The sequence below is a fragment of the Telmatherina bonti genome (assembly GCF_933228915.1).
Source record: "Telmatherina bonti genome assembly, chromosome: 15".
Taxonomy (NCBI): Eukaryota; Metazoa; Chordata; class Actinopteri; order Atheriniformes; family Telmatherinidae; genus Telmatherina; species Telmatherina bonti.
The window spans coordinates 11,345,994-11,360,145 of NC_136613.1; the positions used below are offsets into that span (position 1 = coordinate 11,345,994).

The following is a 14,152-nucleotide window of genomic DNA, read 5'->3' on the forward strand; positions in this document are numbered from 1 at the left end:
GGCAAGGGAACCAAACGCTTCATCATAGGCGTGTGTGTATGTGTGTGTAGAGGGTGTCTAGAATTAAATTGTTTTGACAGGCAGGTCTCTACCATTCAGACAGCTTCCCTAGAAAAAAAAATATATATAAGGGGTGGGGGGTGTTATTACTTCTGCAAGCAGAATCGCAGCGCTTCTTCAGGAAAAAAATAAAAAAACATGACACACATGGATTCATTCACACAGCATGGTAAATCTATCTGACTGCAGGATGTTTTTAATCAGTTTTAAACATCTGACTAATGAGCTTTTTTTTTTTTAAAAAAAACAAAAAAAACAAAACAGAAATATCCAAGAGCCCAGGAGACGCTTTTTAATTTGTGTATTTGAATTTACTTCTCATTTTTTTCTGTAAATGACTTTGTGATTACTGAAAGCCAGAAGTGGATTAGAGACTTCAGACTCACTATATTCAGGATTAACCGCTAAATATTGACAAAAGGAATTTATCTAAGGTCACCTTCTGTTGTCCTATTCATTTTGCTCCCTTCAAATTGAGTCAAAATGTGTAAATGGGCTTTAAATTTCTACACCGTCTGTTAATGAAAAATACTGTATATATCCCAGAGGGAAATAATCATTTATACATATATAATGTAAACATGATTAAATTACAGCTTGGGGTGAACACTTTAACCTCATTTCATGGCTGACCTTCAATTCCAAACGGCTGTGTCACATTGCCAAGATAACAAATAGTGTCACAGCCCAAAAGCATACAGAATTTAGTTTACAGAAACACCCAAGTACCAGTTGAGCCTGTAAATGCTGTTGCGTAACAGGAAGGGATCAGTATCACAGTTAAATGGTGGTCTAAAAGACATGCCAAGGTGCTAATTGTTTTGCAATTATTTCGAAAAGCATGACATTTAACTTGAGGACATTGAACATTTGCCAGTGTGCCATCATCATTTTGTTTAGTGTTCCAATTGTGTGTGTGCACGTGTTTTGGCTGAATATAACTCATAATTTAAAACTTAATCCTGGTAATTTACATAAAGCATTAAAAGGTTCTCATTAGTTTGTGTTACGCAAATAAACTTGAACACAATTTTCTTATTTGTTATGCTTAATTGAGCTTGGGTTACTAAGGTAACAGATTATGCTGGATGTTGAATCCTTCCTCATGGGGCTACCCAAGTTGTTCCCCAAATCAGATCACATACACAGACCATCCTGTGAGTTTTCCACTCACTGGCCTTAAACCAGCTGGATGCAGGCCAACCTGATATAACTAATTCTAATTCCAGTTACATTTTTTTGGCAGTAACCATTAAAAACTGTGCAGCACTGCATTTTTGAAAGAATGTTTTGTGTTATAAATCAAGCACACCCACTTTCTTTCCAGCATTGTGCTTCAGATCCATTTTCCTAAACACAACCTAAAATATTCTTAGAAGGGAGACTGACAAATACAGATAATAAATGAAAGATGTTTAAATAATTACCATTGCAGACCTTGTATTCGTAGCTGTTAGTCATTTTCTTTACAATTTAAGAAAATTGCCTTAATAAATAAGAAACTTTGGAGTAGGTTGTGAAGCAAAGTAAAAAAAATAAAAAAATTTAAAAAAAAGTCACTGGAATTATTAGAGGGTCAGTGTTTCCCTTCTCTGCCCTATTTTAAAGCTTATTGCAGAAAACACAAGCCTTTTCAGTCAGTAAAGTTTCGGTCTCTAGGCAGTAACTCAGTTATAACTATTTTAATTCTCTTAAAAACCTCTTTGACTCTACTTCCCATGCTCATGTCCACCAGTTCGAGACAAACACTTTAAAGCAAGTTATACAACTTTCAGTTCCCTTTTGCATGCCTGAATGACTAAACAAATGGATAAATAAGACTGTAAGAGTGTCAGTAATTCTTCCATAACTCGGTTATCTACGGGTATACTTAAAAAAAAAAAAAAAAGCAGGAAAAAGGAATGATCAAAACAGGTCAAGCACCTCATACTTCACTGTTCACTTGGCGTAAGCTGGCGCAGACACCATTATAGGCGACTGCTGGCCAAAACAAGGCTCTATGTATACACTTTAAAAAAAAAAAAAAAAAAAAAAAACACCTGTGACGTTACCGCCTCCACAACAACTACACTTCATCAGAATCTCATTATGCCTGTTCACCAAGTTCAGCCAGCGGCTGTCAACTTCCTTCCTGCAGCTCCTGCACGGACAGGCTAAGGAGACGTGCTGAAGAGCAATTCTGATTCCCCCCCCCCCCCCCTTTTCATTTTTTTAACCCCCTGTTAAAAAACAAATAAATACCAGACACACACACCCCTTCACGCGCACCTGAATGCCACATAACACCGTCCCAATTTAAAGGAAACAGAAACGAGGTGCTTTCGACTCACCAGCAGCACCAGCATGAACATTTTCGCCTCTCTCATCCGACTCCCGTTGCAGCTCCAAGAGGCCATGATGCCGCTGCCACGTCTGGCTACGCAGGCGCAGTCGGATCTCCGCGGATTCCCGACCACCTCGCAAAGCTCTCTGGGTAATGTAGTTCCAATGGCCAATCAAGGAACGACATTGCACCTGATGCTTCCACTCAGCCAAGAACCACTTCGCCCCACGTTTTCAGGCCGGCAATGAATGTAAGTACTGTAGTCGATACAATTTTGTTTTTATCAGCGTATTGCAGCCATATTGCAAGACAGTTAATTACACTAGAGAGTAATTAGTAAATTGGCTTGTGATGGAATGGCCCTTAATTAGCTCTTTTATCAATTCCATTCGTTTCTCTTGGAAATGTGGCTTGATGAAATGTGCTCCATGGCATCTGATTTATGCAGGACTTTGTCCATTAGACCCATATTAAAAAAAATACTGTAATTTCCTGTATGCATATATATATATATATATATATATATATATATATATATATGAACGTCTTCAGACTTGACCCAGTGATCTTAGAGGTCGCTGTGTCCCACATGGTGTCAGAAGCATCTACATTTTTAAATAAGTTCTGTAGCACACATAGGAGCACGTCTGAGGACCGTCATCTGCCTTACATGTCCCCCTTTTTGGTCGTTTTTTTTTTTTTAGCAGTTTAATTATTTAGCTACACACCCACTTGCAAAACTTCAAAATGTCTTCAAAGGCTCAGACTGTACAAAGAGTAAATGCTCATTTTCAACATCTTAAAACGTGTTCAAACTCCTTAGACATTAATACATAGTAGGTTTTCTTGTCATTGTGATAATGTGCAGACAACAAAACGAGATGTTTGTACTCCCTGAGGTACAAAACAGCAATTCTGAAAAGGAAACTGGTTTTTAAAAGGGTATCAAATTAACAAAAATTATTTATATATATATATATAACCAAAAGATCAGAGGACACAAGATAAATGAGAAACACACTAAAGTAGAAAGCATATTTGAACTTTCACATTAGAACAAAACACCCTGATCCCTTGTGGAGTTGCATTGCCAGGTTACCCCTGTACAGAAGGACACAGCAGGTAGGGACTGTGGCGTCCCAGTGTACAGCAGGCGGGGCAAATCTTTCCCAGAAGCCCTCCAGACTCTGCAGGTCCGCGCTGGCTGCGTGTTCTCTGGACGGACTCCTTGGTGCAACACACTCGCGGCTCTCCGGGGTGTCCGTGCGCACTTCCTCCCTATTGCGCTTGCAGATTAAACCCATCTTCCTCCCCCCATCATATCCTCGCTCCTTCTCCACCACAGCCCCCCCCTCCCCCGTTCCCTCTCGACCCGGTGGTATCGCCCGACGGTGAGGGAGAGCGCGCAGTTGTCTGCTGCAGGTCGTTTGGAGAGGAGCGCGCAGCGGCTGAGGAAACAACGCTGGAACCTGTTTCTATTTCTGCTTCTACTGCTGCAAGTCCGGGGCTGACCGTCTTCCTTGCATCCTTCTGGCATTTTTTTTCTCGACTTGGGGAAATACAAACATCTCCGAAGGTAAAAGAAAAATCACTTTTCAATTGTTTTTTTGCTGCCAGATACCTGGCACAAGTAATACAAAGCACTTTTTGGGTGTGTTGTTCGGATCTTGCTTCAATTTTTTTTATTTTATAAGCGACAAACAAAAATTCTCAACCAAGATTAAGATGCATTATTTTTAATCTGGTTCTATGAAGCTGCCCAGTTAGCCTTGGATCCTTCCCCTTTCTTTTTTTCCCCCTCCTTTTTAAAAGCACCTTCCACCAGTAATGGATTGGCTGCTGGAGAGCTTTATTCAACCATGCTGTGGATTTTTCCCAGTACAGCAGCGCTTGGCCAGTGTGGCATTTAATATTCTGAATGTCTCGCACTTTTTCTTGCACCATTTTGCCTACTTTCTCTGCTTCAGGCCAGGCGATTTGCTCGTTGATATAACGCGTTGTTCCGAGCAGCTCCTTTATGTCTCGCCAGCTTTACTTTCCACTCACGTTTCATCCCAGGATCAGAGGCGCATTTGTGCGCTGCAGGAGCTGCCTGTGCCTGCCACATTAGCACCGTCTCAAACTTACTTTGTGCACCACGCTCTCATAGTTCCCCAGCGGCGATGGGAAGTTTAGAAATAACCTCAATGGGAACACTTGACTGCGCTTTTTGTTAAGTTAAATGTATAAAGGATTTCAGCATCAATTTAAGACTATTTTCCCCTGAATTTTTTTTTTGTTACTTTTTTTTTTTTTAAAAAAAAGGAAACCAAATTAAGACAAATATATATTTTTGTTTTTCTAGACATCTCTTTGTGATGTTTTTTTTTTGTCCATTTGAAAACGTTCAATAATGACCTCGTTGGTTATCATGTCTGATGAAAAGATGAAGGATGAGAAACCTTGTGCATAAACTTTAAACCTGTTTCTGATTCTCTCTAAATTCCAGCAAACGCCCGTGGAACTAATTCTGCGTGATAACACTCAAAAGTGAGCTCAGAAAGTCTTTATTCATGAGCTTGTCAGGAGGATGAATTGCCTCTCCGTTTCACTCCTATACGGGCACTCTAGATTTATTTTATGATGAATCCTAAAATGGGAATAAATGTCCAGAAGAGACCTTTCCAGACTGCAAATTTGGAACAAAAGATTGAATAGAACATGTGTAGGATGATTATTTTGAGGAGAATAGTCAGAGGAGCGGCTGTGCTGCAGCAGGGCAACAGGGGGCAGTATTGAGCAGCACTGAACACCTTGTCAGGTGAGTCTGCTGCTTCATGTGCTGGACCTTGCTGTGCACGCCCCCATACTACATAATTGAGCTCTATTGGAGCAAAGGGTTTAGCTTTAATTCAGATTAGGACAAAACTGTAAAGGTAATGCTTTAATGGATAAATGATGTGTGACTTTTTGTTTCAGCTGAATTAATTTCCATCACCTTTGGAAACATGAGTTTCATCTGCAGGCGGTTCACTGGGAACAACTTTCAGACAAATTTGCTCCATAGCTGGAAGTTGTCAGGGCTTAAAATAAGCTTGATTTGATTTATTAAAAGGATTTCCAAACATCAAGGCTGTTGCAACTCCTGTTTTTTTATTTGCTTCATCAGTGACATTTGTTCCATTTTAGAGCTTTTAAACCATTTTTTTTGCTATAGGCAAAGAAATGTTTGATGCCCTAAGATCATTTGGCAGCCAGTGATTCAGTAACAGATTACATGGTTAGTCCCCCCCACCCCGTACGCTGACAACTTTATTGAATCTTGTTTCATACGTCGACTGGCTCATTGGTCCCCCGTCGAGTTCAAAACAGAAGTTGCTTTGACTTTTGTTTGTAGTTTGTTCATTCATCACCACGTGCAACAATCTGCCATATCTCCAGCATCTTTTTTCGATTGATATTCATATATTCTCACAGGTTTTCTCAGACCCACATGCCTGTCATATGGATGATTAGTGCTTTTGTTATTTGAGGAGCCACTTTAGTGTCCTGGTTCAGTTCTTTCAAATGGAAAACAGGTTTTCATCTTTGATGAACTTATGAGGGCTCTTGACAGGTCCGTGTGTGTGTGTGTGTGTGTGTGTGTGTGTGTGTGTGTGTGTGTGTGTGTGTGTGTGTGTGTGTGTGTGTGTGTGTGTGTGTGTGTGTGTGTGTGTGTGTGTGTGTGTGTGTGTGTGTGTGTGTGTGTGTGTGTGTGTGTGTGTGTGTGTGAGTGAGTGAGTGAGTGATGGCCCTATGCATGCAGGATGGGGTACCAGAGCAGCAAACTAGACCCCCACCTCTATCCTCTTTGACCACCTCTTTGTTTCATTTTGCCTTCTTTCCCGTTCTCTTTTCTCTCCTAACGTCCTTCTGGAACAGCGCACGTTTTGTTCCAGTGATACGTAGGAGCTTGTATCTCCATGTCATCTGATGGTGACATGAATAATTCATCACTATTAACAAATAAGATAAGTGGCCCAGTGATGAGGCAGTGCATCTCCATCTTTTTAATGATGCGTTCAAAACCGCGTTAAGAGTTATTTTGTTGTTTGGCATCATTGGAGAGGGATGGACATGTATGCAATTTTAATGACTGAAGAAATTGATCTGTCCTCTCCTCCTCCTAAAGAACAACCCCAAAAGAAAATATGGCTCGCTCAATCCGGTCTGACCTCCACAAGTGTGTGTGTGTTGCTGTGAGAATGTCTGTCTGAGGAGATAACAGATGGATACAGATAAGGAGTATGATTAAGCCACACTTTCCTTTTACAGACTGCATCTGGACTTCTAAACGGACCAGGAGAGAAGTTGGACAGAAACGTTCTGTCTTGTTGGTTTAGAGACATAAAGTTTTTATGCATCCAAACCAAAGCGGAAAGCAGGAACAGTTTTTCTTTAAGTCTGTTATACAGTAGTTTAACTTTTCATGCATGTTAAAGTGCCGAGCATCGGTTCCCACTCAAACTGGGTTTCACACTCCTTGTTTTTTTAATAGAAAGTTGGGGAAACCCCAAAAATTAAAAGGTTTTCTAGTTGGTGCAAACCTGAAGTTTGTGCAAGCGAGGGAGAGTATTAGACTTTTAAAGTGGCCTTGTTGAGCAGGATTCACATGGTAATTATGTCAGGGTGCACGGAGGAAGAACAAGGCTGTCCACATGCAGGGAGCGGAGGAAACAATGTGTTTTTGTAAAGATGTTTCAAGGACGGGGAAGAGACGCACAGAGCGGAGTATTCCGTAGAGCAGCACTTTGCATCCTGGATGCTGCAGCCACACTGAAGCGTCTGCAGCTCTCTGGTGTGTAAATATAATGCCAGATCTGAAATCACAGCTGCGGGTGTTGTGACTTGAGGTGGCATCCTTTGCCTCAGTGTTCACTGTGGTCTTTATTCAGGGAATACAAAAAGCTTGGCTGAATCGTCACCTGAATGTGATTATATTGTCCCATGACATAAATGTCGTCATTTTCTATTCACATGGATTCTGAAGCCTGATTGAGGTTCTGTGCCTGAACGCCTCTCACTTTATGGGAAATGAGGCACCTTCTGAGCTGTTTGACAACTTGTGCAGGAACATGTTTATTTTACCAAGGCTTGTTCTGCTTTTTGTGTGTGTTTTTGAAGGGTGGTAGAACAATCTGTGGCCAATTTTACTGTCTGCAACAAATCCACTCTGACTCACCACAACAGCAACCTGATGAGAATCTGCATTTGATTTGGCTTCAGTCCTTTTGTGCTGAGAGCGACCATGCACTCATGATAACCAGACAATTTAAGCGGCAGTCTGAGCCGGTGGGTTGAAATGAATAATTTCACAATGTCTGTCTGGGTCCCCTCAGCCTCCCAGGATCTCATTGTTTCTGAATGCAGAGTGCACTTGGCGTGGCCTGCACTCGCGGTCTCGCTGTGTAACCTGGCCTTTCTCTGCCTAGACACGCAACCTCTCTGTCTGCGATATCTGATAAGGAATAGACGTCCCTGCTCTCGGTCTGTAACCTTGCTAATTAACACTTGATCCGGCTCAACGGTCTCAATTTGTCTCTGTAACTTTATCATCTTTTATATACCACTTTCCTATGCTGTCACTGTAACTTAACAAATACAAAGAACGGAGGTTAGGATTACCACTAGTTGGCACAGCAGAAAGTAAAATGAAGAGATTTCTAAACCACTCTGTGATTTTTGCTTGCAGCATTTTTCTTTTGTTTAGTTGGTGTTTAGATAAATTATTGACTGACTGGATCAATAAAAAATGAGGAGTTTACAGAGTAATCTTTATGGACAGCAGTAATTTGTGGGAGCTGTTTTAATGGCTTTCTGCTCCTGCAGCCACACCATGAAGGATGGGCTTTCACCTCAACGTGTTTTCTGTACAACATGGAAATCACTGTGTGGTTTTTTTTTCTTTCTTTCTTTCTTTCACACATTGCCATTGTCAGCTGCTGTTGGTCTTACAGAAGGTGTGTGTGAGTGTGCGCAGTGGGCAAGCATGCGCTCATTCATGCATGTGCGCATGCGTGCATGTCTGAGCAATCTGATTTTTCTCTTTGTGTGCATGTGAAGCGGACGTGAAGGCATGTGCCTTTTCTCTCCCATCCCTCCTCTGGTGAGCCCCGGCAAGGTCTGAACAGGGCGAGAATGAAAAGGGGAGCAAAAAGGAAGAGAAAGTACTCCCACAGTTGATTTGGCCATTGTGGGAGAGGGGAGGGATGGGGGCACACACTATTTCCATTGATGCTCTGGATGCATGGTTAAAACCCCCAGAAGCTTTAGGAAGGGGAGCTCATTCAAGGATTTACTGTGGGTTGGAAGATGGGTGTTGAGCCCATTGTGGAGGTGGTGGGAACATTGTTCCCGTTTGGCTGTTTTAATGCTTCCGAACTGCTGCTTCGGTTTACGATCCGTCTCGATGTTTATACGGAGGGAAGAAATGTAGAGTGAACGTTGTAAAAATTGTTAAATGCTCACCGTTCAATGAACTGAAGTCATTAAAAGGAGGAAAAATAGAATAAAATGCTCAGATGTAACAAAAGGCCTGTCTCTGGGGTCTGCAGCTACTACACAAGTCGGATGAAGGATAAGTGGTTCAGTGTCAGAAATCACAATTTATCTGTAAGTTTACAAGCTGTGCGTTCTGAGGGTGACCTTGTGTGTGTCTCAGACTATATTACACACCAGCAGCAAGTGTTCTGGTAAATGAAAAGGTTCTCATTTGCAGAAATATTGAGTCAAATGAGTTTATCACGAGACTGAGAGACATTACCATTTGTCATCTTTGTTCTTTTTCTGTTTCACTTTGTTGCTTACCTGTAGATTTAGGCACCACAAGTACCTGCTGGAGGAGAGGTAAAAATGAACTTAACCTTCTCAATAGGGCAGGGCAGGGCGGGGCGGGGCGCCCCCCGTAATATAATAGCAGGCGAAGCACTGATGAGATGGGTGAAAAATTGAAGGATTAATAAAGTGCTAAAGGCACCGCTCCTGGTGGAGCTGCTCCAACAGCTTTAGCTAAACTTTACCGCAGGAATGAGCAAAAATCTGTCAAAGCATATTCCTTCATTTGGATTTAATGTGGGCGGTGAAGAGAGCTGTCTGAGAAGTCTCAGCAAAATTCTCGTAGGTGTCTGAAAGAACTGAGGTGACTGTTTGTCCACAGCCCAGATGTGATTAAAGCAGTTTGACTTGTGGTCCCTCGTGTCAGCGTGGAAGATTCTTTATTTGTTGTATCCCCTCTGATTTATTCATGCTTAGTTTGTCTCCCAGCCGAGTAGAAATGCAGGTTTGTGGATGAACAAGTATGACACGTAGCTCTTTTCTAATTCGGTTTTATTTTTATTTCTCATCATATGCTCTCTGATACGTTGCTTCATTAAACTCTCACTTTAGCCTTGAATCCTCAGCATTCCTCCCAAGGATCTCTGCTCTTCACCTATTGCAATTTGAAAAGATCCATTGTGTGCTGCTTTTAGGAAGTCTCCTAATGGAATAAGGTTCATTTCTATCCTGGCATCCCCTCTAAAATGCTAATATCTCTTCCAAGCAGACTCACACAGACCTTAACACCTTTCTTGAGTTTGTGCTCTGTGAAATATTAATCCAAGCAATACTGGGATTAACCCTTTGATGCATGAATTCGTGAAAAATCAATGCCACATTTTTTCACATAAAATATTTTACTTCTGCAGACATATAGAGAGGCTCTTTTCTTTGTCTTTAATTTCACTTTGTATTTAGTTTATTTGATCTATTCTATAGAAATATTTAATTTAGACATATTTATATAATAGAAATATACTATAAAACTTGACTAGTATAATTTTCTGGTCTTGTTTATCACAGAGGTAAAGCTAATAATTACCTGTACGTGTGTGTGTATATATATATAAAATTACATACGATATAAGTTTATCCTTCAGTGATTGGCAGCGTGACTCTCCTCATGTCCCCTGAAGTGGCAAAATTACAAATATACCATCCTTATTTCTGAATATACTACCAAACAGCCTTTATCTAGGTGTCCACAGTAGTGGACACGATGCATCAAAGGGTTAATATACAGCAGAAACTTGTTATATTTATGTCATAATGTATTCATATGTTGTCAAGATAAGGAATGACCTACAAACATGTTTTATGAATGATTTGGCACCGCAGAAAGCAGTGTTGCGTTGCAGCCGTATCAGCAAATGCAGATCAAAGTTTCTATGTGCTTTAAAGTTTTATTACTTTGGTTTGCTGCGTCTGATTGCTTTGTAAGGGACTCATCAGAACACAGTCCATGAATATTTGCTGGTGTTTGTGAACAGGCCTGTCTGCTTGTTTGTTTGTAAACATATGAGCGTTGAAACATCCATGCATATGTGTGCCTGCCTTGGCAGTGTATGGTAATCAGCAGTTGGTGGAAACAGGCTGCTGACTGCTGCTTCCTGTTGACTGTGGAATGGGACAGCCACATGTCGGGCTGTGATTTGCAGCATGAGCCTAATGATTTTTCTGCACTAAATATGATTCAGTGCAGTTGTTCTTCAGTCGGATTGTAGCTGGAACAGTCAGGCAACCTAAGTGTGTGAGAGGAGCGAACAATCTCTTCTAAAGTTCTCGTGCAAACCGGAGGTATCGGGGCAGACGGGGTCATTTTCAGGCACTTAAAATACTTTTTAGTTTGGTCTTGTATGTAAAGATTTGACAAAAGACCTGTTTTGGAATGTTGTTCATCTTCCTCACACTCATACCTGGAATGTTTTGGTGCTTCTTCTGAACAAAGCAGGTGAAAAAAGAAGAAAACAACCCAGTTAAACAAGCTCAGCTGCTGGTAGTGACATCCATCAATGCTTTTTCTGTTTTTCCTGTCGGAATAAGAACTCAAACAAAACAGGCTTTTCTTTGGGAACTTAGCATCTTCCCCTAAAGCCAAGCTTTAGAAATAGACTCCTGGAGCATTTGAAAGGCACCAGCGAAGAACCAGATGTTCACCTGGAAGATCAAATACCCAGCAGAACACTGATTCTGTTTTCATGCTTTCTGGTTGCTGTGGTCTCCTGTTACTCATTCTTTGCAACAAGCTTATCTATTTGTTAAGATAAGAAGCCTCCAAACATTTTACACTCTGTGTATTAGTATTTCTTCCCTGACCTGAAAACTCAAAGTGAGCACGATGGGCATTTTTTACAGAACAAATCTCACACTGTTGGTGGAAAAAAAAAAAAAAAAAGGCATTTGTGACCTGCTGTTGAGTGCTACATAGACATGCTAAATAATCATGACTTGCTGTCAGTCTTTGCATATTTAATAAGGCTCAGCGAGCTTCTTGGATCAGAAATGACAGACGACTCATTTGCCACTGCTGAGTGGAACCATTTTGCATTACTTTGAACTACAGCTTTGTGTAATCAGTATTAAACAACAATATTTATTAAATGTTCCAGCTGAATGCACACAAGGATTCCCTGTTGTTTTGCAACAAGGCCTGTGGTGGCTCAGTAAACTGCAAGTCCAGTACAACGCCATCATTATTTCACTTCTATCACATGGTGTAATAAAGCACGGCTTGCTTTTGTGTATAGCTGGTATTACCATGCAGCTGTTACAGATGTTTTCTTGTAATGACCTCATCGGAGGCTACAAATGATCCAAGTTAATCGCATAAAGTGGTGTGGAAACACTGCAGACTGATCTGAGAGGATCATCACCTGTGGATGGATCTTGTGTGTGTGCTCGGATCACGTATTCTGCACATGACTGAAAATCACATGTGCATGCTTACTAAATATGGATTTTCACCTCAACACCCCCCCCCCCCCCCCCCCCCACACACACACACGCACTCATTTGTTTTAACTGGAACCCATATAACAAAAGTTGTGTTTGAGCAGCTCCATGCTCTTCACTCAGATCGCAGTCTGCTAAGTTAATAAAATGTACTGCACACGTACAAAGAAGTTACATGTCTTGTTTCTGATTTGCTACCGTTTGACATCTGTCCACTATGTGCACCATCTGGAACATTACGTTTTGAAGAGCTGCAATGAGTTGAATTATGCTGTGCTGCATGAAAACTGAGTTTCTTGCTTTGGAGAACCTGGTTTGTGAGTTTTGTGCGGTTTAGTTCAGGCATCAGGAAAAGATGCCAGTTTGGCCAAAAACTCCCTGCAACCGGATGCAACATGCATCTCTGTCCTTTTTAAGGGAGATGCCTTTCAAGCTTGATCTACATTTTCTAGGATGTCAAAAAGATTTAAGTCATCATATGTGTTTTTATTTGTTTCCTTTTGCTTTAGAGGTAAAAAATCCAGGTTTAGGTTGACGTTTGTAATTCTGTCTGTCAGGCAGGTAGAAAACAGCCGCGTATTAGGAGGAGGTATTTACTGCATCGGCTTGAGGAGGGGAAAATGCAGCCTTTCATGTTCCTGACAAATCTTCAGTGGGAGATGAGTTGACAATGAGATGAGGCTGTTCTGGTTAAAAGAGATTATACACACACACATACATTCATCCATGGTGTGCAGACACACAAAATGACATTTAATTGTGAAAGAAGTGGGACTTTGTGTTATCTTGTATGGCTTATTTTAAAATCCTCACAAAATCAGATCAGGCAATTAGTCAATGTCTGCATCAGGTTTGTTCTATTCAGCCTTCTTAACAGTGAGCAGCAGTAAGCTGTAGTCAAGCTTAACCTGTCAGATGTTTAAGGGACGTTATTCTGCTTCAGCTTTTGACCTGATTTGTTTGGTTTTTGCCAGCAAACAAGACCGGAATAGTTTTCTTTTCCCCCAACTGGCGGATTTGTGATTAAGGTTTAAGCTCGTTGCCGAGGCTGCTGCACAGTTAGTCTTAATTAATGGATCATTTAATTGCTGAACATGGAGAACATTCAACAATGAGAATTTGCAATGACTTACAATCAGCACTTATGTGAGCACAGACGCTGAAGAATATGGTCCCCAGCCTCATCCGAGCATGACATTCAGCTCCGGTTCAGTGTGCAGAGATTGCTCTTTCACCACTCAAAAGTCTGACAAGCAAGTCAGCAAGGTGCAACGCATGACACAACTATGAGGTGTCAAGTCTCGTGTCCTCAGGCTTCAAGGGTTTGATTGTTAACACATATTTTGCGCCCCACAACCTCTACAGCACCGCTGAGTTTGGTTTGCAGTTGGCTTTGGTTACTATGACGATGGCAGTGGCTCCCGGCAGGGGCTGGAGGGTCTGTCTCAGACTAAAGCAGACACAGAAAGAGAGGAGTGTGACAGTGATTAATATCCTGGCAGAAACGGAGACAGTCGGCTCTCAGAGCCCCACAAGTCACCATTAGCGTATTAAGAGGCAGGCCAAGCCCCAACACCTCATCTCACCAGCACGGGAATGGAATCCAGTTTAATCACAACCGCGTGAATTATTTATTATACACACATCTATTACTTCTTGACTCGGCAGATTAAAGCCAGAGTAAATTGAAATTTTGGATGAGGCTAAAAAAAGAAATGAATTTCTCTGGTACGTCTTCAGAAATGACTCATCTCCATATCGCTGATTATTAGCAAAAATATTTGTCAGCATTTTCTGCAGGAATATGTGCATTTTATCTGGAAACATCAAACAAGTCCGAGTGGCCTTTTCCCAGGGTGGACAAGAGCCAGAATGGTGTTATACTGGGAGTCATGTGAGTCTTCGGTTACTGTGAAGCGTGTTATACAAGGAAGTGAAGTGATGGAAGACCAGGGGCCAAACGGCTGCATGATAGAGATAAGC

General features: G+C 41.4%; 1 protein-coding gene across 1 annotated transcript in view; it reads right to left on the minus strand.

The window, feature by feature from the left end:
• The window catches only part of pdia5 (protein disulfide isomerase family A, member 5), a 63,426-nt gene extending 60,968 nt beyond the window's left edge, over positions 1–2,458 (minus strand). The window contains exon 1 of the mRNA XM_079253711.1: positions 2,391–2,458. Coding sequence (XP_079109837.1) covers positions 2,391–2,456 — 66 coding nt within the window. The 5' untranslated portion in view covers positions 2,457–2,458. The remainder of the gene's footprint in view (positions 1–2,390) is intronic.
• Between the last annotated feature and the right edge of the window lie 11,694 nt (positions 2,459–14,152).